The sequence below is a fragment of the Pan troglodytes genome, chromosome 20 (assembly GCF_028858775.2).
Source record: "Pan troglodytes isolate AG18354 chromosome 20, NHGRI_mPanTro3-v2.0_pri, whole genome shotgun sequence".
In the NCBI taxonomy this organism is placed as follows: Eukaryota; Metazoa; Chordata; class Mammalia; order Primates; family Hominidae; genus Pan; species Pan troglodytes.
In genome coordinates, this window is record NC_072418.2 from 55,975,110 (window position 1) to 56,002,102 (window position 26,993).

At 42.3% G+C, this 26,993-nt stretch overlaps 1 protein-coding gene across 13 annotated transcripts; it reads right to left on the reverse strand.

The window, feature by feature from the left end:
• Nucleotides 1-157: 157 nt before the first annotated feature.
• On the reverse strand, nt 158-24,312 carry ZNF347 (zinc finger protein 347). Of its 13 annotated transcripts, none has more exons than XM_009436195.4 (5): nt 24,250-24,312; nt 18,969-19,029; nt 14,474-14,600; nt 13,914-14,045; nt 158-7,782 (listed from the first exon to the last, which is right to left on the reverse strand). In XM_009436195.4, exons 2-5 carry the CDS (start codon nt 18,981-18,983, stop codon nt 5,534-5,536), a joined length of 2,523 nt encoding a protein of 840 aa, XP_009434470.2. In that variant the 5' UTR covers nt 18,984-19,029; nt 24,250-24,312; the 3' UTR covers nt 158-5,533. The 13 variants fall into 13 exon arrangements, with proteins under 13 accessions (XP_009434470.2, XP_003316651.2, XP_003316652.2 ...); XM_003316603.6 differs by having other exon boundaries at nt 13,914-14,042; nt 24,250-24,311; XM_003316604.6 differs by having other exon boundaries at nt 23,918-24,301.
• Nucleotides 24,313-26,993: the final 2,681 nt, after the last annotated feature.

Consider the following 26,993-nt stretch of genomic DNA (forward strand, 5'->3'; position numbering starts at 1 on the left):
AGCGCCTGGCCGCCACTAGAACTAACACCTCAGGTACTGGATGCCTCCTTCGAAAGATTGGATAATCGTTCTTACAGGATTATGTGGTAATGAGCGTCTCTGTCATTCATTTAGGTAAGATGCATAGGCAATAGTGATCTATAAAATATAGACTTAATTGATCTACAAAAATATAGATTTAATACAAAGTTACCACAATCACAATGATATATGAAGATAAACCATTTAAAAATTACAAGAGATATTAACAAAATAGGTATAGATGGTGAGTAAAGGACAAAAATAACTAGCATTGTTACTGTAGCATCATCATTAAAAGCTTTGTCTTTGCAACCGGACAACATGGATTCAAATCTCGATTCTGCCTCTTACTGAAATGTGACAAGATGAGTCTTTTAAAGCAGAATATGCTGAGATCTGAGATTTGATGGATGGTGATGTTGGAAATCTTTTTATGTGCCTATTTATCTCAGTATAACTGCTTCAGTGAAATGTCTGTTCATAGTTCTACCCATTTTCTAAATATATATATATATATATATATATAGAGAGAGAGAGAGAGAGAGAGAGAGAGAGAGAGAGAGAGAGAGATGGAGTCCCGCTCTGTCACTGAGACTGGAGTGCAATGGTGGGAACTTGGCTCACTGCAACATCCGCCTCCCAGGCTCAAGCAATTCTCCTGCCTCAGCCTCTCGAATAGCTGGGATTACAGGTGCCTGCCATCACACCCAGCTAATTTTTGTATTTTTAGTAGAGACGGGGTTTCACCATGTTGATCAGGCTGGTCTTGAATTCCTGACCTCAGGTGATCCCCCCGCCTCGGCCTCCCAAAGTGCTGGGATTACAGGCATGAGCCACTGTGCCCAGCCTAATTTGATTATTTTGCTTATCTGTCCTAAGTTTCCTCACCTCTGAAATGAGAATATCATTAATACTTATTTCAGGAGCTGATGATTCAGTTGTTACACATAAAGCATTAATAACTGTGATTCTTACTCTAAATGTGATTGATATAAAATATATATGCAAAGATAAATCACTTATTAAAGAATATATATCAGTTTTTTAAAATGGAAACAAATCTAAGGGGAGTATATTAAATGGCAGCTGTCATTGCAAAAGTTGCACAAATATCGTGTTTTGCTGTAAGATCCTCTGGCTCAGAAAAGAAATACCAGCCACAGTAGGAAGTTGAATTGCCTCCAGGCATTCACTGAGAGAAATTATCTCCTTTGCATAAATGATAATTAATATCTTGGGGACTCTCTTATTAACTGTATTTTCATTTACTTCTCCAGATGCTGGTTAACCTCCACACGCTTGATTTTCAAGCATCTGATCATTGATAACTTCCATATTAAGACACTTCATTTCACCATCTAGTATCCCTGTACTTTAATTGAACTAAAGATTTACAAGGACACTCCATTTTCCTATTTACAGAGAACCTAGTCTGTACCTGCTATTGTTTTACATACATTTTCATGTCACAAAATTTTATTTCTAAACAACACCCTCATTTATGTATTTTCTAAGTGTTCACTGGAGTAACACAGAGAAGAAATGCAGTAAACATATAATTTGGATTAAAATGTATGGAAGGAAAAAATCCTTAAAGTAAAAATCATATACAAAAACAAAAAGTCATTTTACTACTATTGGCTCATGGCCATGTAATCCTAGCACTTTGGGAAGCTGAGGCAGGAGGAATGCTTGAGGCCAAGAGTTCAAGACCAACCTGGCCAACATAGCGAGACCCCACGTCTAAAAAGAAAAAGAAAAAAAAAAAAGAAAAGAAGCTATGGAATATGTTACACAATACCATAAACTGAACAAGACATGAATATAACACAGCCTTTGGAAAAATGCCCTTTGGCTAAAATTGCTTGATCATATTATGTAATAAACTTTTCCACAAATTCATTTGCATTGAACTACTGTAAAAATATTTTAGGCAATTTAAACAGCATTTCACAAATATTTTCAAGAATGACGTTGTGTAATGGGCCCTATGGGTTCAGCAGAAAGGAAGAGTATTATCTACTATTATGAAGAAAGCGGAGGTCTTCCCTAACAAAGAAGTTAGAAATTTCTTTTGTTTTTTTGAGAGTCTCACTCTATTGCCCAGGCTGGAGTGCAGTGGTGAGTTCTCAGCTCACTGCAACCTCCGTCTCCCGGGTTCAAGTGATTCTCCTGCCTCAGCCTCCCTGGTAGCTAGGACTACAGGAGTGCGCCACCACACCTGGCTAATTTTTGTATTTTTAGTAGAGATGGGGTTTCACCATGTTGGCCAGGCTCGTCTTGAGCTCCTGACCTAAGGTGATCCACCTGCCTCGGGCTCCCAAAGTGCTGGGATTACAGGCGTGAGCCTGTAATTTCTGGCCATGCCTGGCCAGAAATCAGAAGTTTCAAGAGTAAATATTCAGTGTTGTACTACAGTCAGTTTCCATTTTGTGATTTTTGTCTTATAACACCATTTATACCTCTGCACTCCCTCTTCTTATTCTGCCCATCTGGCCAAGCTGATAATGTCCGTGTTCCCTCCTTTGGCACTAGATGGAAGTTCAAATCACGTGTGGGATCCTCACCCCAACCCACCCTTTTATTAAAGGTTATTACCCTAACACCCCAAGCAAGTTATTTATCCCTGCTCTCTCAAGCCATTTTGGACCAGTTTGGGAAGTCAATCCTGCTTCTCACAGAAAGCCTCATTATGCAATACACATTTCCCTAAAACTTCATTGTTCAGCATCATCATTTTCCATATCTAAACCAAACTGTAAATGGAGTTCAATACACTTCCTGTGGAGAGGTGACAAATTAACATTACCAAAAACATGATAAGGCTAAATTTATGAAACTTCTAGTTTACCTACGAAAACAAAATGAAATTTCCATTATATATGTTCATTTTTAAGAGGAAACTCATGAATATTAGTCTTGTCAAATTATGTGAGCATAGCATTCTTAGTGTTATTTTTGTTATTCTGCACTATTTATAATTTCATAATTTTTTTTTTTTTTTTGAGACGGAGTCTCACTTTCTCGCCCAGGCTGGAGTGCAGTGGCGCGATCTCGGCTCACTGCAACCTCCACCTCCTGGGTTCAAGTGATTCTCCTGCCTCAGCCTCCTGAGTAGCTGGGATTACAGGCGCATGCCACCACATCCAACCTATATATATATATATATATATATATTTTTTTTTTTTTTTTGGTATTTTTTAGTAGAGATGGGGTTTCACTGTGTTGGCCAGGGTGGCCTCGATTTTCTGACCTCATGATCCACCCGCCTCGGCCTCCCTAAGTGCTGGGATTACAGGTGTGAGCCACCACACCCAGCCAATATTTTTCATACAATTGTTTTTTTTGAGACAGGGTCTCGCTCTGTCACCCAGGCTGGAGTGCAATGGCGCGATCTTGGCTCACTGCAACCTCTGCCTCCAGGCTCAAGTGATCCACCTGCCTCAGTCTCCCTGAGGAGCTGGGACTACAGGCATGAGCCACCCTGCCTGGGTAATATTTCTATTTTTTTTGTAGAGACAGGGTTTTGCCATGTTGTCCTGGCTGGTTCAAACTCCTGGACTCAAGTGACCCTCCTGCCTTGGGCTCTCAAAGTGCTAGGATTACAGGCATGAACCACCACACCCAGCCCATACACTTTCTATATTTGTATTTTCACTTCATGTAAATAAAGATGCATGCCATAGTTATTTAGCACACAAGCATGTAAAAATATAATATGGTATATATTCACCAACACTGTGGCAGCTTTCAGAGTGTAAGAGTATGAAAACTGCACTTTCTATGGGATTTTCATTATATCCATATAAATATTCTAAGGCAGAGGGTAGAGAGAATAATTCAAGTGCAGAGTATGATTACAGTTTCCCAAAATTGTATGTTGTTTGATTCCACAAAGAAAAAAAATTGTTCTACATCCTCCAACCTAAAAGACTGAGTGTATTGTTATTATCTGCTATGAAGTATCCTACTGAGGTAGGATAAAATGATGTTGGTACAAAGAACGTGATTTGTTTATAGTTATAAGAAAACGTTGAATTTTTTTTGGCAAAACATTATGTCTGTGACACATTCTTAATAAAACTGTAGCAAAATGTAATTCAAGCAATTAGTGTGAATTCTACTAAAAAAAAAAAGAAAACATGGTATTCTGGTTTTTCTGACCAAGCTCTCCACTCTAATAACTGTTACCTCTTCAATTTCAAAAATAAGCCTATTTTTCATCAATCTCTGCTATAAAACAGCTATTGCCATTCAGTAGAGAAAGTGGCAACCATATCCCCTGCACTATTCCTATCACATAATCAGTCACTAATAACTTATTACTTTCCTCTCATAAAAATTCCAGTGTCCTGAGGTCTTGGCCTGCTCAATGCAGGTAGAGCCTTACTTGCCTAAAACCCATGGTGTCTTTCTCTCAGAAAAGCACCCTGAACACAATCAGTATGATGATTGATATCATAGTTTTACATTATTTTCTGCCCCTAAACCATGGTCTCTCAATTGAGAGAATATTTAATTTTACAAGGCAGAGTCCTCCTTCTTCAATAAACATGGATAAAAATGATCCTCATGTAATGAAGTAAGCCTTTCCATACTGTGGTTCTTCCCCAGATAGGCACCACGAAAGGTGCTTAAGGATGCAAAATAGCCACAGATCCATAGTTCAGGTTGAAAGTCACAAACAGTAGCCTTTTTGAGAAACCTCAAACAATGGAATAAAAGATTTTATAATCTGAAGGTAAGTAGCCATTTCCAAATGTCCTTTGACCTTTGAAATATATAATGTCTTAAGTTTTACCATATTGGAACGTGTAATTATTGTGCAGTTTATCATATTAAAAGTGAATCAAAGAACTGGAGACTGAGTCACTCTTTGTATGAATCCTCACCTACAGTTACAGTCTTAGAGTAAGAGCTTCAGGATGCTCTTACACATTACATTTGTGTGGTTCCATCAAATACATAGATTTTAATGCCTGCAAAGCTGTGAGGCCTGAATAAAGCCTCTGCCACACACAGTACATTTATGTGATTTCTCATTATTATGGACTCTTGGATGTCTATTAATACTTGAATTCATGAGGAGTTTGCCACAGTCATTGCATTTTTTTTTCCCTTTAAGATGGAGTTGTGCTCTTTTTGCCCAGGATGGAGTGCATTGGCACGATCTTGGCTCACTGCAACCTCCGCCTCCTGGGTTCAAGTGATTCTCCTGCTTCAGCCTCCTATATAGCTGGGATTACAGGCGCACGCCACCAGGCCTAGCTAATTGTGTACTTTTAGTAGAAATGGGGTTTCACCATGTTGGTCAGGCTGGTCTTGAACTCCTGACCTCAGGTGATCCACCTGCCTCGGACTCCCAAAGTGTTGGGATTACAGGCGTGAGCCACTGCACCCAGCCAGTCATTGCATTTTCAAGGAATCTCTCAGGCATAAATTCTCTGATGTTGTCAAAGGAATGAATTCTAACTGCAAAAGTTACCACCTTCATTTGTAAGGTTTCTCTCCACTATGAACTCTGTGATGGCTTGCAAGGTTTGAACTCTGACTTTAGAACTTTCCACACGTTACATTTGTAAGGTTTTCCACCAGTATGGATTGTCTGATGGGTAGTTAGGCTTGAACAGATACTAAAGGGTTTCCCACACTCATATGGTTTCTCTCTGGTATGAACTCTCTGATGCCTTGCAAGTTTTGAAGTTTGACTAAAGGCTTTGCCACACTCATTACACTTGTAAGGTTTCTCTCCAGTATGAATTCCCCGATGTGTTGCAAGGTGTGAATTCTGAGTGAAGACCTTCCCACACTCATTGCATTTGTAAGGTTTTTTTCCAGTATGGATTGCCTGATGGGTAGTTAGGCTTGAACGGACACTAAAGGCTTTCCCACACTGATTACACTCATATGGTTTCTCTCCAGTATGAACTCTCTGATGCCTTGCAAGCTTTGATGTTTGACTAAAGGCTTTGCCACATTCATTACACTGGTAAGGTTTCTCTCCAGTATGAACTCTCCGATGTCTTGCAAGGTGTGAATTCTGAGTGAAGACCTTGCCACACTCATTACATTTGTAAGGTTTTTCACCAGTATGGATGACCTGATGGGTAGTTAGGTTTGAATGTTCACTAAAGGCTTTGCCATACTCATTATACTTGTAAGGTTTCTCTCCAGTATGAATTCGCTGATGCCTTGAAAGGTATGAATTATGCCTAAAGACCTTGCCACATTCATTACATTTATAAGGTTTCTCTCCAGTGTGAATTCCCCGATGTCTTGCAAGGTGTGAATTCTGAGTGAAGACCTTGCCACACTCATTACATTTGTAAGGTTTTTCTCCAGTATGGATGACCTGATGGGTAGTTAGGCTTGAATACACACTGAAGGCTTTGCCGCACTCATTACACATATAAGGTTTCACTCCAGTATGAATTCTTTGATGATTTGCAAGGTGTGAATTTTGAGTGAAGACCTTGCCACATTCATTACATTTGTAAGGCTTTTCTCCAGTATGGATGACCTGATGGGTAGTTAGGTTTGAATGTGCTCTAAAGGCTTTGCCACACTCATTACACTTATAAGGTTTCTCTCCAGTATGAATTAGCTGATGCCTTGCAAGGTGTGAATTACGCCTAAAGACCTTGCCGCATTCATGACATTTGTAAGGCTTTTCTCCGGTGTGAATTACCAGATGAATAGCTAGGCTTGAACGAACACCAAAGGCTTTGCCGCACTCATTACACTTGTAAGGTTTCTCTCCAGTGTGAATTCTCCAGTGATTTGTAAGGTGTGAATTTTGAGTGAAGACCTTGCCACATTCATTACATTTGTAAGGTTTTTCTCCACTGTGGGTTGCCTGATGGATAGCTAAGCTTGAACGAGCTCTAAAGGCTTTCCCACACTCATTACACTTGTAAGGTTTCTCTCCAGTATGAATTCCTCGATGTCTTACAAGGTGTGAATTCTGAGTGAAGACCTTGCCACATTCGTTACATTTATAAGGTTTCTCTCCAGTGTGAATTTTCTGATGTTGTGAGAGTTGTGAATTTCGACTAAAGACCTTACCACACTCATTACATTTGTAACGTTTTTCACCAGTATGGATCACCTGATGGGTAGTTAGGTTTGAACGTGTTCTAAAGGCTTTGCCACACTCATAACATTTGTAAGGTTTCTCTTTAGTATGACTTCTCTGATGACTTGCAAGGTGTGAATTTTGAGGAAAGACCATGCCACATCCGTTAGATTTGTAAGGGCTTCCCCAATTATTTGCTTTTTGCCCCTGTGTGAGTAATAAAGAAGAGATAAAATCTTTGAGATATTTCTTAGAAATGTGGGTTTTGACATTATAAGGCATTTGTTGAGGTGGTGAAACTGAGGAATTATTGTTGAAAGACTTCTCAACCTGATTACATTCATAAATTTTCCCTTCATATTGAAAAAGCTGCAGTTCAGGCAGATGTGACTGAAGGCTTAATCCAAGCTGATTTTTAATAAGCTTGTTTCTTGCATCTCTTTTATCATGTTCATCTCTTCCATGAGTGAGACTGCCTTCTTGGGTCAAAAGCACTCCTTTGTAATTTCCTTCAGCATCTCTGCATTGATACTCAAGGTCATGTGTATTTTTCTGGACTTCCCTGAAGGAACATCCTTCAATGTCTTGGCTTTCCTGTCTTTCCAACATCACTGTTTGGAATACTTCTCCTGTATTACTCTTCCCTTTGTGTGGTAAATCTTTCATTACAAATTCGGAAGAGAGAGCTACAAGATATAAAGATCCATAGGTTTCCAATTAATTGTAGTATGTAAACAAGTATTTTACACCGAAAAACAATATTACACCGAAAAACAATATTAAACCAAAAGCAATTCTTATATTAAACAGATTTATGAAACTTCAGAACAATAATATTCAATTTTTAGGAACACAAAGGAAAGAGGATTGTTTAATAAAGAAAAGTTGATTCCATGTAATTCAAATTAATAGTATGGAAGCCTAGTTCCCAACCTACAATACTGTAGCCAGCAAAGCAATCGTTCAGTCATAAAGGAGAGAAAGTCTTCCCCAGACAAACAAAGCTAAGGGAATTTACCATGATCAGACCTGTTTTACAAGAAATGATAAAGGGAGTTCTTCAAATCCAAAGAAAATGACACAATGTAACTGTTACACTAATATTAATATCATAATCATGGTGTGCAAACCATTTATATATTTACTAAGAGGGCTGAAAGATAAAACTATTAAAAATAAGCACAACAGTTTGTTAAGTGATAGGCAGTACACAACATAAATTGCGACATAAAAAATTCAAAATGCAGGGTGAGAAGGGAACGAACATGCACAGAGGTTTTAGTTTCGTTTTTTGCAATCAAAGATAAGTTGATATTGATTTGAGATAAATTGTTAAAAGTTATAGGATGTTTTTATAAGCCTTATTTATTTTTTATTATACTTTAAGTTTTAGGGTACCTGTGCACAATGTGCAGGTTAGTTACATATGTATATATGTGCCATGTTGGTGTGCTGGACCCATTAACTTGTCATTTAACATTAGGTATATCTCCTAATGCTATCCCTCCCCCCTCCCCCCACCCCACAACAGTCCCCAGAGTGTGATGTTCCCCTTCCTGTGTCCATGTGATCTCACTGTTCAATTCCCACCTATGAGTGAGAACATGTGGTGTTTGGTTTTTTGTCCTTGCAATACTTTGCTGAGAATGATGGTTTCCAGCTTCATCCATGTCCCTACAAAGGACATGAACTCATCATTTGTTATGGCTGCATAGTATTCCATGGTGTATATGTGCCACATTTTCTTAATCCAGTCTATCATTGTTGGACATTTGGGTTGGTTCCAAGACTTTGCTATTGTGAATAGTGCCACAATAAACATACGTGTGCGTGTGTCTTTATAGCAGCATGATTTATAATCCTTTGGGTATATACCCAGTAATGGGATTGCTGGGTCAAATGGTATTTCTAGTTCTAGATCCCTGAGGAATCGCCACACTGACTTCCACAATGGTTGAACTAGTTTACAGTCCCACCAACAGTGTAAAAGTGTTCCTATTTCTCCACATCCTCTCCAGCACCTGTTGTTTCCTGACTTTTTAATGATCGCCATTCTAACTGGTGTGAGATGTAAGCCTTATTTTATGGTGACCACAAAGTAAAAGCCTGTAATAGACATATTAATAATAAAAAGCAATGAATTAAAACATACTGCCATTTTGTTACTTCTTTTCTAATTGTTTTCTAACTTCTCTCTTGCTTTCTTTCTTACTGTCTTCCTTTGTGTTTAAGTGATTTTCTCTGGTAGTATAAGTCCTTACCTATCAATAATAACATTAAATAGAAATGCACTAAATTCTCCAATTACAAGAGAGAGGCCTGCTGAATGGATTATAAAACATACAGCTAACTATATGTTGCCTACAACAAACTCACTTCACCTATAAGGATACATGTAGACAAAAAGTGAGGGGATGGAAACAGATATTTCATGGAACTAGAAATCAAAAAAGAGCAGTAGTAGGTATACTTAGATAAAATAGACTTTAAGTCAATAAGTGTAAAAAGAGACAAAGTCAGTATATAATGAGAAAAGGATCAACTTAGCAAAAGGATATAATAAATACGTACACACCCAAATATGTAAAGCTAATGTTAATAAATCTAAAGGGACAGACAGGTAGCAATACAATAATATTAGGGGACTTCAAAACACAATTTTTGGTAATGAATAGGTCATCCAGGCAGAAAACCAATAAAAAAAAAATTAGAGTTAAAATATACTGCAGACTAAATGGACCTAAAAAAAGACTTTTTAAATTTTTTTTCTATTTTAAACAGATGGGATCTCCCTGTGTTGCCCAGGCTGTGGTCCATTGCCTAGTCACAGGTGAGTTCACAGTGCACTACAGCCTTGAACTTCTGGCCTTAAGCATTCCTCTCTCCTCAGCCTCCCAAGTAGGTAAAATTACAGGTATGTTCCATGCCCTAACAGACGTTTACAGACCATTTTATCCAGCTGTTGCAAAATACATATTCTTCTCATCAGCACATGGATTATGCTTCAGGATAGATTATATGTTAAGACACCAAACAAGTCTCAATAAATTCAAAAAAGTCAAAATTGTATCTAGTATCTTTTCTGACCACAATAAAATAACACTAGAAACCAACAAGAAGAGCCTCAGAAGATACACAAACATGGCTGGGCGTGATGGCTCACACCTGTAATCCCAGCACTTAGGGAGGCCAAAGTTGGGCAGATCACCTGGCGTCAGGAGTTCAAGACCAGCCTGGCCAACATGGTGAAACCCTGTTTCTACTAAAAACACAAAAATTAGCCAGGCGTGGTGGCACACGCCTATAATCCTAGCTACTCGGGAGGCTGAGGCAGGAGAATTGCTTGATCCCAGGAGGTGGAGGATGCAGTGAGCCAAGATTGTGCCATGCACTCCAGCCTGGGTGACAGAGCAAGAGTCTGTCTAGAAAAAAAAAAAAAAAAAGAAGATACACAAACACATGGAAATTAGACAACATATTCCTGAACAGCCATTGAGTTAATGAAGAAATTAAGAAGGAAATAAAACATTTCTTTTTTTTTTTTTTTTTTTTTTGAGATAGGGTCTTGCTCTGTCACCTACACTGGAGTGCAATGGTGTGATCTCAGCCCACTGCAACCTCCACTTCCTGGGCTCAAGTGATCCACCCACCTCAGCCCCCCAAGTAGCAGAGACCACAGGCACACACGACCATGCCCAGCTAATTTTTGTATATTTTACCAAGACAGAGTTTGGACATGTTGCTCAGGCAGGTCTCAAACTCCTGAGCTCAAGCAATCCGCCTGCCTCAGCCTCCTAAGGTGCTGGGATTCCAGGCATGAGCCACCATGCCTGGCTAAAAATTTCCTGAAACAAATTAAAATGCAAAACAGCACAATCTATAGGATACAGAAAAAGCAGCAAAAAGAGGAAAGTTTGTAGCAATAAACACCTATATCAAAAAAACAGTAAGTCAACAAATAAAGCACCTAATGATACAACTCAAGGAACTAGAAAAGCAAGAACAAACCAAACCCAAAAGTAGTAGAGGGAAAGGAATAATAAAGATCACAGTAGAACTAACCAAAATAAAGACTAAAAAAAAATCTAAGATCAATAAAATGAAAAGTAGGATTAAAAAAAAATTTTTTTTTTTTTGAGATGGAGTTTTGCTCCTGTTGCCTGGGCTGGAATGCAGTGGCATGATACCAGCTCACCATAACCTCTGCCTCCCGAGTTCGAGAGATTCCCCTGCCTCAGCCTCCCAAGTAGCTGGGATTACAGGCATGTGCCACCACGCCCGGCTAATTTTGTATTTTTAGTAGAGATGGGGTTTCTCCATGTTGGTCAGGCCGGTCTTGAATTCCCAACCTCAGGTGGTCCACCCACCTTAGCCTCCCAAAGTGCTGGGATTACAGGTGTGAGCCACTACGCCCGGCCTAAAAAAATTTTTTTTTAGAGATGGGGTCTACCTCTCTCACACAGGCTGGAGTACAGTGGCCCAGTCATAACTCACTGCAGCCTTGAACTCCTGGGTTTAACTGATCCTCCTCCCTCAGCCTCCCAAGTAGCTGGGACTACAGAAACGCACTACCATGCTTGGCTAATTTTTGTTTTATTTTTAGAGATGGGGTCTCTTTCTATGTTGCCCAGGCTGGTTTGAACTCCCCGCCTCAAGCAATTCTCCTTTCTCAGTCTCCCAAGTTCCTGGGATTACAGGCCTGAGGCACCATGCCTAGCTTGAAAAGTAGGTTTTTCTAAAAGATAAGCAACATCGACAAACTTTTAGCTAAACTGAAATAAAAGGTGGGGGGAGGTACACCCAAATTAATAAAATCAGAGACAAAACAGAAAACATTAGAACTGATACCATAGATACACAAAGGACCATTAGGGACAATTATGAACAACTACATACAAATTTAAAAACCTAGAAGAAAGGGATACATTTCTGGACACATACAACCTATCAAGATTGAAACATGAAGAAATAGAAGACCTGAAGACACTAATAACAAAATTGAAGCTGGAAAAAAAAAAAAATTTCATGTAGAAGAAAAGCCCAGGATTGAATGGATTCACTGCTGAATTCTACCAAACACTTGAAGAAGAACTAATACTGGCTAGGCATGTTAGCTCACGCCTGTAATCCCAACAGTTTGGGAGGCTAAGATGGGAGGATTGCTTGATGCCAGAAGTTTGAGAGCAGCCTGGGAAACACAGCAAGACCTCAGCTCTACTAAAAAATAAAAAAGGATTTGGCCAGGCACGGTGGCTCACGCCTGTAATCCCAGCACTTTGGGTGGTTGAGGCAGGTGGATCACCTGAGGTAAGGAGTTCAAGACCAGCCTGGCCAACATGGTGAAACCCCAACTCTACTAAAAATACAAAAATCAGCCAAGTGTGGTGGCACACGCCTGTAATCCCAGCTACTTGGGAGGCAGAGGCAGGAGAATCATTTGAACCTGGGAGGCAGAGGTTGCAGTGAGCCAAGATTACGCCACTGCATTCCAGCCTGGACAAGAGAACGAGACTGCATCTCAAAAACAAACAAACAAAAAAACACAATTAGTTGGGCATGGTAGTGTGTGCCTGTAACCCCAGCTACTGGGGAGGATGTGGAGGGAGGGTCAGTTGAGCCCAAGAGTCTGAGTTTGCAGTAAGCTATGATTGTGCCACTGAACTCCAGTCTGGGTGAGATAGAGAGAGAGAGACTATCTCAAATAATAATAATAATAATAAAGAAAGAAAAGAAAAAATAAAGAATACTAATTCTACTCAAACTATTTCAAAAATTGAAGGCAGCACATATTTCCAAACTCATTTTATCAGGCCAGCATTACCCTGATACCAAAAAGCAGACAAGGACACCACAACAAAAAGAAAACTATAGGCCACTACCCCTGATGAATATACATGCAAAAATCCTTGACAAAATAGAATTCAACAACACATTAAAAAGACATTCACCATGATCAAGTGGGATCTATTCCAGGAATGCAAGGATAGTTTAATACACACAAATCAATTAATGTGATTCATCACATCAACAGAATCAAAGACAAGAAGCATATTATCATTTCAATAGATGCTGGGAAATGACTCAATAAAATCATTATCTCTTCCTAATAAAAAGTCTCAATAACTTGGGTACAGAAAAAACATACCTAAGCATGATAAAAGCCATATATGACAAATCCAGCGGGAATGTACTAAATAAGAAAAAACTGAAAGCCTTTCTGCTAAGATCTGAAAGACAAGGATGTCCACTTTCACTACTTCTATTCAACATAGCATTGATGTTCTAGCCAAAGCAATTAGGCAAGAGAAAGAAATAAAAAGCATACAAATTGAAAAGGAAGAAGTCAAAATATACTTCTTTGCAGATGACATGATTTTATATTTAGAAAAACCTAACAACTCCACTAAAACACTCTTAAAATTTAGCTAACTATATAGAATTTGGATCTGTAAGACTGAGAACTGGGCATCAGATAGAATCAACTACAGAAGGAAACACCAAAGGAGATGAAATAACCCTTTTGTAACAGCCCTCCCTGTGCCACACGGAGTCAAGGAACCAGAGTTCTCAGAAGCTAGAAAACAGTGTTGTCCATCATGATAAAGACTTTGCCTTTGTCTGAGCTGCAGCACCACTGGAAGGTGAAAGGATAAACTAGTACAAGTCTAAAGGATAGACAAAAGGGGGCAAATAAAGATTTCTGTTCTGAGGTCACAGAATTCAAACTTCTGTTTTCCCACAGAACTCTCAGATTTGCATAGAGTTTCCCAAACACTATTTAATAAACGGCATTTTCTCTACCCATCTGAACTCTTACCTGTGATCACAGCTTTGATCCATTCCCATCCATCTGGGTTTCTTGCTATTTGTACTTGGCTCTCCACAGTGAAAGGCTCCTTCCCTTGCTCCAACATAGAGATAATACTGAGGTCAAAACAAGAGATTCCTGCTTATGAAAAGAAAGGAAAACAATGGGCTGTAGATTTTCCAGAGTCCCAGTCCTATGTTTACATGAGGAGGGAGGACTTTACAGCTGTATCTAAAAAAACACTTCAAAAATTCATCCACTAAATGCTTCTTTATAAATTGTTAGGAAACACTATAATATGCAAATATATAGCTCTCATCCCAAAACCACTGAATCAAAGCATGGGGATAGAAAACAGGGAATTGGATATTTTAAAAGTCCTGAAACCCTCCAGTGACATCAGGAAGAGGAAAATTAAAATCCAGTTTCCACATTATGGAGATTTTCATTTTTCAGTCAACACAGCTTCAGTCTCAGCCAAGCAATGCAGGAGCTCCCAGGAGACCCACATGGAAAATGAAAAGATACACAGGGGCAGATCCTGACTTCTGGAAGAAAGTCATCCTCACCCAGGGAGGCCAGGTTCCTATAATTCTCCAACATCACGTCCCTGTACAAAGTCCTCTGAGCGGGGTCCAGGCATGTCCACTCCTCCTGAGAGAATTCTATAGCCACATCCCTGAATGTCACCTGTCCCTAAAATGAAAAACACATCCACCAGGGGGATATAAGGAAAAGCTCCAATCTTCACATAAAATGAGAAGACAGAATAGATTAAACTGAAGTAAGTGGGCCGATATCCAAGTTGTGATATAATAAAATATACATATGGTCTTCATCCCCCTTTCCTGACATACATCTCACTTGGAATCTCTGGAGTGATAAGTGCCTTTGTAAGCTAATGAGATGACTGGTGGCTGGAGGCCCCAAGATAGTTTCAGAATGGCGGGTTGGTCACCAGAAAGACCAAGGCTGGATTACAGAGTTGGGACTTCGAGCCCCATCCCCCAACTTACCCTGAGGGGATGGGGGCTGAAGGCTCAGCTGATCACCAGTAGCCAAAGATGTAAGCAATCATGCCCACTTAATGAAGCCCCCATAATAACCGGAAAGGACAGGGCCTGAACAAGCTTCAGGATAGGGAAACACATGGAGGCTCTGAGGACACCGCCACCGACCCCCACCAAAGACAGCACTCAGCCTCCCAAGTAGTTGGGATTACAGGCATGCACCACCACGCCATGCTCCTTCTCCCATACCTTACCCAATAGACTGCTTACATCTGGCTGTTCATCTGTATACTCTGTAATATCCTACATAATAAATGGGTCAATATAAATAAAGTGTTTCCCTGATTTCTCTGAGCCATTCTAGCAAATTAATCAAACCTGAGGAGGGGGTCACGGGAATTCATGATGTATAAGCCAGTCAGTGAGAAGCAGAGACCATCTGTGTTTGCAACTGGCATTGAAGTGGGCACACTCTTGTTGGATTGAGCCCTCAACCTGTGGGATCTGATGCTATGTCCGGGTAGACAGTGTCAGAACTGAACTGAATAGGAGGTCACTCAGCTGGTGTCCAGTGCAGAATTGCTCGCTTGGTGTGTGTGGGAAAACCCAGGACATCTGGGATCACAGATGTGTTTTCCGTTGTGAGAGTACAGTAGGAGAAACTGGGTCTGTTTTCACCACATCCTCACACACACAGGTATTTTTGGGCAGAATGTTTCCTTAATTCTGTCTTCTTATACTCTTCTACAAGAGGTTATGATAGTCTTTAAATCAGTGTTGATTTCTCAGTTTTGTAGACAATACAAAAAATACACAAATATACAAATAAAAAACCAACACCGGGTTATCTTTATTGAAGTGCTATATATTATGTCTAACACACCAAGTGATATTCAGTATTTAGATGATCTAGAGCATGAGTGATGTCTTAAGAGATGAAAATGTGTACAGTGACTTTAAAGAAAGGTCAGAATCTAAAAACTGTGATCATCGCAATAACAATGACAGATGTTTCTGAGCACTTCCCAAGTGCAAGGCATTATTCTATTTATTTATTTATTTACTTACTTATGTTTTTGAGACAGAGTCGCTCTATCACCCAGGCTGGAGTGCAGTGGCATGATCTCAGTTCACTGCAACCTCTGCCTCCTGGGTTGAAGCGATTCTCCAGCCTCAGCCTCCCAAGTAGCTGGAATTACGGGCACCCACCACCACACCCGGCTAATTTTTGTATTTTTAGTAGAGATGGGGTTTCACCATGTTGACCAGGCTAGTCTCAAACTCCTGACCTCAGATGATCCACCCGCCTTGGCCTCCTAAAGTGCTGGGATTACAGGCGCAAGCCACCGTGCTCAGTCTGGCATTATTCTAAATAAATGTCCTGCATGTACTAACTTGTATATGAATATGATAGCCCATGAGAGAAAGATCTGTTCCCATCTTACTAGCAGATAAATGTATATGACAGACACTCTAAGAAACTTGCGTCAAGACAAAGAGCTAAAATGTCAGAGCAAGCATCTGAATCCAGGTGTCTGGGAATAAGAATTAAACCTAAAGAATCAAATAGTTGGCCAGGCGTGGTGGCTCATGCCTATAATCCCAGCACTTTGGAAGGTCGAGGCAGGCAGATCACGAGGTCAGGAGATCAAGACCATCCTGGCTAACATGGTGAAACTCCGTCTCTACTAAAAAAATACAAAAACATTAGCCAGGCATGGTGGCGGGCACCTGTAGTCTCAGCTACTCAGGAGGCTGAGGCAGGAGAATGGCATGAACCCAGGAGGCGGAGCTTGCAGTGAACCGAGACTGCGCCACTGCACTCCAGCCTGGATGACAGAGCGAGACTGTCTAAAAAAAAAAAAAAAAAAAAAATCAAATAGTTAAGTAAAAGAACATGAAAAGGATCTAAATGAGCAAAGTTGAAACAAGTTCATGAATAACAACATGGAACTTCATAAAAGGTAATTACATATATACACACATCTATTTATGCCCATAATATGTAACTATTCTTACTATTAAATCATTAATGTGATAGCTGAGAACAAATTTAAGGACACAGAAAATATTTAAGATACAATTTGAATTGCTAAAAAACACAAAACTTATTTAAAATCATGATGTGTGGGCTGGGTGCAGTGGCTCACACCTGTAATCCCAGCACTTTGGGAGGCCAAGGTGGGCGGATCACGAGGTCAGGAGTTCGAGACCAGCCTGACCAACATGGTGAAACACCATCTCTACTAAAAATACAGAAATTAGCCGGGTGTGGTGGTGGACATCTGTAATTCCAGCTACTCAGGAGGGTGAGGCAGGAGAATCGCTTGAACCCGGGAGGCAGAGATTGCAGTGAGCCGAGATTGCACCACTGCACTCCAGCCTGGGTGACAGAGTGAGACTCTGTCTCAAAAAAAAAAAAAAAAAAAAAAATCATGATGTGTGCTTAATAAAAAAACACGCACTCACGTCACATATACACAGTTTAGTAATAACAACAGTGAAAAGGTAAAACATCCACTCTGTCCTCATTCAGAGAAGGCTCCAATAAAGATGTAGAACGAGCTATACATCTTTCCTAACATGAAAACATGTAAATTTTCAAAATTTGCAGGCTAAAATGTCACAACAAAACATTCACTGAAGGGCCGGGCATGGTGGCTCACGCCTGTAATCCCAGCGTTTTGGGAGGCCAAGGTGGGCTGATCACTTCAGGTCAAAAGTTTGGGACCAGCCTGGCCAACATGGTGAAACCTTGTCTCTACTAAAAATATAAAAACTAGCTGGGCATGGTGGCATGCAACTGTAGTCCCAGCTACTTTGGAGGCTAAGGCGAAAGAATTGCTTGAATCCGGGAGGTAGAGGTTGCAGTGAGCCGAGATCGCACCACTCCAGCCTGGGCAACAGAGTGAGACTCTGTCACAAAATAAATAAATACAATAAATAGAATATTTAATAATTGGTAAAACAGGCCGGGCGCAGTGGCTCACGCCTGTAATCCCAGCACTTTGGGAGGCCGAGGCAGGTGGATCACGAGGTCAGGAGTTCGAGACCATCCTGGCTAACACAGTGAAACCCCGTCTCTATTAAAAATACAAAAAATTAGCCGGGCATGGTGGCGGGCGCCTGTAGTCCCAGTTACTTGGGAGGCTGAGGCAGGAGAATGGCGTGAAAGCAGGAGGCGGAGCTTGCATTGGGCTGAGATCATGCCACTGCACTCCAGCCTGGGCGACAGAGCAAGACTCCGTCTCAAAAAAAATAAAATAAAAATAATAATTGGCAAAACAAGAACATGGTTCTACCCTCTCTAATGGGAAAGAAGTTCTGCTCCTATCACCGAACAAAATAATAACCACTCTCACCTAGCACCAGTTGCACAAGGGTCCCTGCAGAAACACCAGTCTCCATTGTATGGGTTTTCTGAAAATAGTTCAATGATTCTCCTGCATTTTCCATTTAGGTTGATTTCATGTATTAAAATAGATGATGGGATGAAAGAACCCTCTGTCACTGATGTCTGTCAGTCTAAAATTCCCATTCCATTCCCAGTCATTAATAAGAGTTTGGGGTTAGAAACACAGTGACTCACTTGGTGAGCTTCAAATGTCATGTAAATGAGCCAGAAAAATTTCCCCTTATTAGCCTTATTTTACGTCATTTAGCAAGTATTTGTGCACATTAACATATGACTTCCACGTGCAGCTGCTCTCATCCTGCTCCACAGAGAGCTGACAGTGCATCCAGATGTGGCCCCTGAACAATCCCTGCTGTCCAACAGCACTGACACCATGGGACCCTCACCCCGTCTCCATCCATGTCTGGGTGTGAGCCCTTCCCAGGACCACGCCCAGTGCAGCCTCTTCCCACATTCATGTCACTGGGTCACGAGAGACGGAATCTAAGCGAGATGAGAGGGACTGAGGGAAGGCATGGGTGAGTGCGAGCAAACCTGTCAGGCAGGACGCTTCAGACTCAGAGAAGATTCCCAACTTCAAAGAATGACATTTCAATTAGAAATAAGAGACAGAACAATCCACTGATAATGTTACCTTACCTGGGTGAGAGCCATGCCTGACTTGTCTTTCTTTCCTCTTCCTCTTCTTTAAGGGTTCTTCCTTAGGTAACAGGAAAGTGCCTTTAGAAGTCAATATTGAATATCGAAAATGTGCTGTTTATTGCTCAGAATCAACACATCCCCTTCCTATGCCACAATCACACACACACAGGGAAGACCTCACCCTGTGGAAAGATGGTCTCAGCTGCCCACTGCACCAGGGCAATGCAGGGACAAGAAGCTCCTATGAGAAGATTAATAAGTGAGTTTCTGACCCCTTTCTTCAGAACCCGCTCTCCTCCTGGAGAAGCCCACACACACGCTGCAGCAATTGGGAGCTGGGCTGGACTGAGCTCCCCCATTCAGGGCACAGACCAAGCCCTGACCAAACCCCATGCAGAGAACAGCCTCCCTCACCTCTCTGTGCATTGCAGGCCAATCTCAGGCCTCAGAAACAAAAGGTAGAGGCTGAACGTGGTGGCTCACACTATAATCCTAGCACTTTGGGAGGCTGAGGCAGAAAGATCAGCTGAGGCCAGGAGTTCAAGACCAGCCTAAACAACATAGTGAGACCCCATTTCTCTTAAAAAAAAAAAAAGTAATAAATTTAGCCAGGCACGGTCACTCACGTCTTGTAACCTCAGCACTTTGGGAGGCCTAGATGCAGGATCTAGAGTTCACAGGAGAGGCCTGCAGGTGACATGAAGCTGTGCAGGTGGGGTTCAAAGCCATGAACTGAGTTGATAAGGAAAGGCAATGAGTGTGGACAGAGAAAAAAGTGGCTGGAGGACTAAGCCCATGTTCAGAGAACAGAAAGTTCTGGAGACACAAGAAGAGGAAAGCATAATGTGATTAGGGAGGCAACAAGAAAATTACAACAAATAGATGTGTAAAGCTTAACGGGATGTCCTAAAAGCCAAGAAAATAGAAGAGAAAGTGAGCAACTGTGCCACATGCTACTGATAGGAATGGAAAAGATGACAGGAAATTAAACATTGAATTTCAAATGGATCCATCACTGGTAAATGAAAAAGAAAGGATCAGTGGAATGTTGGGTATGAGAGCTTGATTCAAGCAAGAGTTCAAGCAAGGACTGAAGGCAAGAATTGAACATAAAGTAAAAAAAAAAAAAATTGTAGTGTATTGTGCTCTTAAATGGAGCATAGAAGAGGAGTACTTACTACAGACTGAAAGGTAGTTTAGAGTTTTGTTTTGTTTTTTTTTGAGATGAAGTCTCACTCTTGTCACCCAGGCTGGAGTGCAATGGCGTGATCTCAGCTCACCGTAACCTCCGCCTCCCAGGTTCAAGCGATTCTCCTGCCTCAACCTCCAGAGTAGCTGGGATCACAGGCGCGTGCCACTATGCCTGGCTAATTTTTGTATTTTTAGTAGAGACGTGTTTCACCATGTTGGCCAGGCTGGTCTCGAACTCCTGACCTCAAGGGATCCACCTGCCTTGGCCTCTCAAAGTGCTGGGATTACAGGCGTCAGCCACCGTGCCTGGCCAATTTAGAGTATTTTTTGTTTTAAAGATGGAGCGTAGAAGAAAAAAAGACTTTATTCTGTGTGTGTGTGTGTGTGTGTGTGTGTGTGTGTGTGTGTGTGTGTGTGTGTTTGTTTTTTGTTTTTGAGACAGGGTCTCACTCTGTTGCCCAGGCTAGAGTGTGACAGCATGAACATGGCTTACTGCAGCCTCAAGCTCTCGTGTTCAAGCGATTCTCTCACCTCAGCCTTGCAAGTAGCTGGGAGCGCAGGTGCAAGCCACCACATCCAGCTTATTTTTTTCTATTTTTCGTAGAGACGGAGTCTTGCTATGTTGCCCAGGCTGGTTTCGAACTCCTGGACTCAAGCAATCCTCCCACCTTGGCCTCTGAAAGTGTTGTGATTACAGGTGTAAGCCGCTGTGCCCAGCCCTGTGTACGTGTCTTAATGGAGAACACCACTCCCTGGGTACAGGGATGAATTCCCTTGCAGTTAAAATTTTGAAAGCTTTACAGATTGTGAAGGAAAAAAAAAGTTAAAATTGATGGCACGCATATTGTCCTGAGACTGTGAGTGAGGCTGGTACATGGTACACAATTGCAGGGCCAGCAGCAGCCAGAAGCAGGAACAGGCCATTCCCAGTCACGACTGAGTAGAGATCACAGGTCCTGACAGGTGGGTGGGCCACTTGGAGGTCTTTTCCTTTAGTCTTTGAGACAGGAAAAAACCCAACTCTACATTCTGCTCTCACACTAAACACAGAATTCTTCACCTCTAGTCACCAAAATGTGTGTGTGGCTTTTCCCACAATGACCAGGGGACTCCCAGGGGACTCCCAGCTCAGGGGGGTGAGGCGGGGGTCCTACAATTTCATTCAACTCTGACATTATCTACAAGACAGCATGGGCCGGGCACAGTGCTCACGCCTGTAGTCCCAGCACTTTGGGAGGCCAAGGCAGGAGGATCACTTGAGGCCAGGAGTTAGAGACCAGCATGGCCAACATGGCAAAACCTCGTCTCTACTAAAAATACAAAAATTAGCTGGGTGTGGTGGTGCACACCTGTAATCCCAGCTACTTGGGAGGCTGAGGCAGGCAGGAGAATCGCTTGAACTCGGGAGGCAGAGGCTGCCTTGAGCCAAGATTGCGCCACTGCACTCCAGCCTGGACAACAGAGCGAGACTGTTTCAAAAAGAAAAAAAAAAAAAAGACTGCATGACAAGGTGCTACAGGTTCAGAGCTCAGTCTAAAACTGCCCCCCACTTCAGACACAGTATGCCAGTGGTAACTGTCACTTATACTTTTGAATGACCTGATAAATACTGTGGTTCTCTTAACCCCTCCTCGGCTTTGATTAACTTTCTAGGACAGCTCTTCCTTCTGACTGTTCATCTGTATCTTCTGTAATATCCTTCATAACAAATGTGTAAACTAAGTGAAGTGTTTTCCCTGAGTTCTTTGAGCCGCCCTCACAAATTAATAGAACCTGAGGTGGTGGGGAGGGGGATGTCAAGGGAATCCCCAATGTGTAGCTGGTCGCTCAGAAGTTCAGGTACCAACGGGAGACTTACAACTGGCACCTGATGCGGGGGCAATTTCGTGGAACTGAGCCTCAATCAGTGGGATCTGATGCTAACTCCAGGTAGAGAGTTTCAGAATTGAGTTAAACTATAGGACACTCAGTTAGTGTCTGATAGAGAATGGGTTGTTGGTGGGAGAAATCCGCACACATTTTCGTGAGTGGAGGCGAGACACTGTGTAGAATGTGCCCTGTTGTACTGAGTGTCACAGGAAAGAAAATCAAAGGAAAAATATTTTTTCCTCTTAGTTCATACACTCACCCACACCCTACCCTATTCCAGGAAAAGGGAAGTGGGTGGACTCAAAACTAAATGAGCGAAGTCACTGCTCTCTGGTTTGAATAGTGATTGCAAATGAAGCTATACCCTAATACTAATAATTGTCAAATGCACATCTTACGCATTTTACATAAAGGAGTTTCTTCCATTCTCATTTGCAACTGCATAATTTAAGTAAACGTATTTTAAATGTGTTGCATTATTATAAACCCAGAAACCAATGTCACAATGTCATCATCACATCTAATCAACGCACCACTCACCTGGACTCAGGGTCCCTCTCTTGGTTCCATACTGTGTGTTTCCCTCCCTCATCCTCTACATAGCTCTCATCCTCACATTAGCTTATTTTTTATTTTCTGTGTTTTTCCCCTGGTTCTTTGCGCGTCGTTTTGAGCCCCTCTCATCTCCTGCTATTTCTCCCCTTCTTCCTCCGCTTGCACCTGTTCTGTCCCATTCTGGGGCCTTGTTTCAACTCTGATTCCTCTTTCTCCCCAATCTTTTCATTGTCCCCAGTCTCCATATATTTCTGCCTCTTTCTTCTCCCATCTCTGCTCCCTCTGTTGAATCTCCTCTTCCCTTCTACACCTCTCGCCCCACTCTCTGGCACCCCCGGATCCCAGGCCTCCCCCTGCTGTGGTTCTCCTTCTGCCCTCCTCGTCACCGGCTGTCCCCTCTTGCTGTCCCAGCACCACGCTGCTTGTCTGCCCTGGTTCCAAATCCCTCCTCCTCTCCCGGACTCTGTCTGAGGAGCCTCCCACTTTCTGGCCCTCTCCCTACCTTGCTGTCCTTCATCTCTCTGGACATCGAGCTTTTCTCTACATTTCCCCAGTCGCTTTTCTCCTTCTGCCTTCTCAGCTCCTTCTCTTACCATCTGCAAATCCCTCGCCCATCCTCTACTTTGCCATCTGTTTACGGGTTTCCCTCACTCTTTCCTCTCAGTTTTTCTACTTCTCTCTCTGTCTCTGCCCCTTTCTCTACCTGCTAATCCCCTTGGTCCACACATTCACAGGAGGGTTTGGACTAAGACGCCTGCATCTTGGAGGAGCGCATTTTCCAGGGGCTGGAGCTGGGCAGGCAAGAACACCGGGTGTCACAGGACAGGCCCCGGGCACCTCCCCAGCGCGGGCTCAGGAGAAGCGGTGACTGCGAAGGGGAGGCCTGGGGAGCAGCAGGGCCCGACACGAGGAGGAGGGAGGTGGCGGGGCGACGGCGCCTTAGGAGAGGGGTGGGGTCTGCAGGATGCCAGGACCAGGCAGAGGCGCGGCCTCCCCGGTACCGGGGCTGAGGAGCTGCGCTCCAGGGGCCGACGAGGGCGAGGCTGGGAGGCGCCCAGGGCGGGAATCCACCTCGCGGGTGAGGACTTTAAAAAGCCCGGGGCGGGAGGAGGGGTCAGGAAAGGGTTTTAAGCGGGAGGAAGACGCGAAAGGCCGGGGACAGGGAGAAGCCTCAGAGCGACTTCAACCCAAAGAGAAGCGACTCCGAACCCACACCGCGAGTCAGCTGGGGTGGAGGGCGCGGTGCGGGGATCTTAAGGTCTGTAGCTGCCGGGCGCAGTGGCTCACGCCTGTAATCCCAGCACTTTGGGAGGCCGAGGCGGGCGGATTACCTGAGGTCAGGAGTTCGAGATCAGCCTGGGCAACACGGTGAAACCCCGTCTCTACTAAAAATACAAAATTAGCCGGGCGTGGTGACACATGCCTGTAATCCCAGCTACTCGGGAGGCTGAGGCAGGAGAATCGCTTGAACCTGGGAGGCGGAGGATGCGGTGAGCCAAGATCGCGCCATTGCACTCCAGCCTGGACAACAAGAGTAAATCTCCGTCTCACCAAAAAAAAAAAAAAAAAAGAAAAAAAAAAAGGTCTGTAGCGAGCCCGGGAACTGGCTGCGGAAACGGGGCACGGCGGTTCGCAAGTTTAATCCATACTGAGGGACACTCACGCTCGGCGGCGTCACCTGCACCCAACACGATCCGCTTCCGGAACTGCAGAAAACTGCGCGTGCGCGGAAAAGAGCCCGGGCACTCTGGGGGCGGGGCCTGGGGAGAGGCGGAGTCTGCGGACGAAACGCTGGGGCGGAGCTGGGGCGGGCGAGCCAGGGGCGGGGTCTGCGCTTCCCTCAGCCTCCCTAGCTCGCAGTCTCATTTTTCCCGGTTTGGAAACCCTGGAGTGTTCACCATGTCCCCGGGAGCACCGTTCCAATTTGAAGCAGTTTTAAGGTGAAAGAATAGACTTACGTGGACCACTTATGATAGAAACCAAAATGATTTCCTCTTACCAAGTTGAAAACGGTTTATGTTAAAATTGTTTGCCGGCGGGTTGGACCCAGTTCTGCTAGGGAGTCTGCTGCAGCTCAGGAACGGGGATCTGGGAATCGGGGATCTCGGTCTGGGAACTGGGATCTTAGTGGAGGATCCACGAGGCACGGCGATTGGATCCAGCAATTCCTGCAATTAAAATGTATTTAATTTAACTAAAATGTCTGGAAATTATCTCTGAGGATGATTCAAAGTAGAATGGGAAATGCAGCATCCTACCTGGACGGATATGCAATTTAATGCAGTAGCCCAACAGAACCTCCTTTGCATTTCAAATCCCCATTCTCCCCAGTGGAAGAGTCAAGCCTGTGCTCAATTCATGGGAAGGTTAAGGCCGATAAGTTAGATCACCAAGGGCTGCTTTATTGTTCTTTAAAACATATATTTTTGTAAAGATGGGAGTCTCGGCCCAGGCTGGTCTCCAACTCTTGACCTCAAGCAATCCTCCTGCCTGGGCCCCCAAAATTGCTGGGATTACAGGAGTGAACTACTGTGCCCAGTCAACTACTGATTTAAACCCTGTGAATTTTTAAAAACTAGAGATAAACTGCATTATTTTTGCTTATATTCGTTATTCCGTTCCACACTTGAAATGACTTAACCACAAACAACTTTGACATAATGTTTTTTGCATCAAAATATGCTTAAGTCAATAATTTCTAAATATCCTGTAATTTCAATTTCACTTTATGGGCATTCTGAAGGGAACTTGACACAGTACTTTTTATTTTAAAATTGTAATCTATATTGGGTCTTTTTTTTGTTTCCTGTTTCTTAATGTTCTATCAGATGTGGATAACAGAGTGTGGAAAATAGTCACCACATGACAATTGGATTTCTTTTCGCCTAAAGAATAGTTTTCCAGTATTTCTAACGTATCATCCCAGCACATTCACTGAACTAAAGACTCACAGGGATACCCTTTTTTCATGTTTATAGAGAACCTAGTTTATACCTGCTATTGTCTTATGTACATTTTCATGTCACACAATTTTATCTCCAAACAACACGCTTATTTATATACACCGTATAGTTTTCACTTTAACAAAATATTAAACGTTTCATCTGGGTTACAATATATGAAAGAAAAAAATAAAAGGAAAAATCATATTAAAAAATAAAAAGTAAGTTTACTACAATTGAACATAAACCATGAAATATATTGCTCAATACCATAAACTGAAAATAACATTTCCATAGCCTTTGGAGAAATGCCCTTCCAGTAAAACTGCTTAATCATATTTATTATGTAAGAAACTTTTCCACAGATTTTCACTGAGTTAGTATAAAAACATCTTAGGCATTATAACTAAACAGGATTTCAAAAACATTTTCAACAGTTGTGTTATTTTTAATGAGTCCTATGGGTACAGCGGAAAAATAAATGTAGAATATTACTATCAAGAAAACTAGGGCAGGGCGTGGTGGCTCACACCTGTAATCTCAGCACTTTGGGAGGCAGAGGCGGGTGGATCACTTGAGGTCAGGAGTTCGAGACCAGCCTGGCCAACATGGTGAAACTGTCTCTACTAAAAATGCAAAAATTAGCCAGGCGTGGTGGCACATGCCTGTAGTTCCAGCTACTTGGGAGGCTGAGGCAGGAGAATCACTTGAACTTGGGAGGTAGAGGTTGCAGTGAGCCGAGATCACGCCACTGCATGCCAGCCCGGGTGACAGAGCAAGCCTCCGTCTCAAAAAACAAAACAAAACAAACAAACAAAAAAGAAAACTGGGGTCTTCCCAAACCAAGAATTCAGAACTTTCCAGAGTAAATAATTCAGTGTACTAGCGTCAGTCTCCATTTTGTGATGTTGTACTACTAACGCTTTTACAGCTCTGCACTTCCTGTTCTGCCCATTTGGTCAAACTGATCATGCTTGAGTGCTTCCTCCTTTGTCACTAGATGGACGTTCCAACCACACAAAGCTTCCTCTAACCCATCCCCACACCTTATCAACCATAACACACCAAGCAAGTTGCTTATCTGGGCTCTCACGCCATTTTTGGACCAGCTTTGGAAGTCTACCCAGCTTTCCCCAGAAACCCACATTATGTAACAAACACTCTCATAACACTTCTCAACCAAACTTTAGGTGAAGTTCAATACAGTTCCAGTAGAGAGGTCACAAGTTCAAATGATCAAAATGTTATGAGGGTGAACATACAAACTTTGTCGTTTATCTGCCAGGAAAAAAAAAATCTGAATGTGTCATATTCTTTCTTAAAAGAAAATTTATATATATTAATTTTTCCAATTGCCACTGAGCATTCCAAGGGTAAAAAAGAGATGTTATTGTTTTTATCCATATTCCCTACAGTTTTTTTGTTTCCTAATATGTCATATTTTTACTATACTTGTATTTTCACT

What these genes read in the sequence shown, in the direction of transcription:
- ZNF347 (XM_009436195.4), bottom strand. An exon ending in TAGGAACCTGGCCTCCCTGG is followed by an intron (nt 14,046 to 14,473) that starts GTGAGGATGACT and finishes TCTTTTCATAAG; the next exon opens with CAGGAATCTCTTGTTTTGAC. An exon ending in GATCAAAGCTGTGATCACAG is followed by an intron (nt 7,783 to 13,913) that starts GTAAGAGTTCAG and finishes TATATCTTGTAG; the next exon opens with CTCTCTCTTCCGAATTTGTA.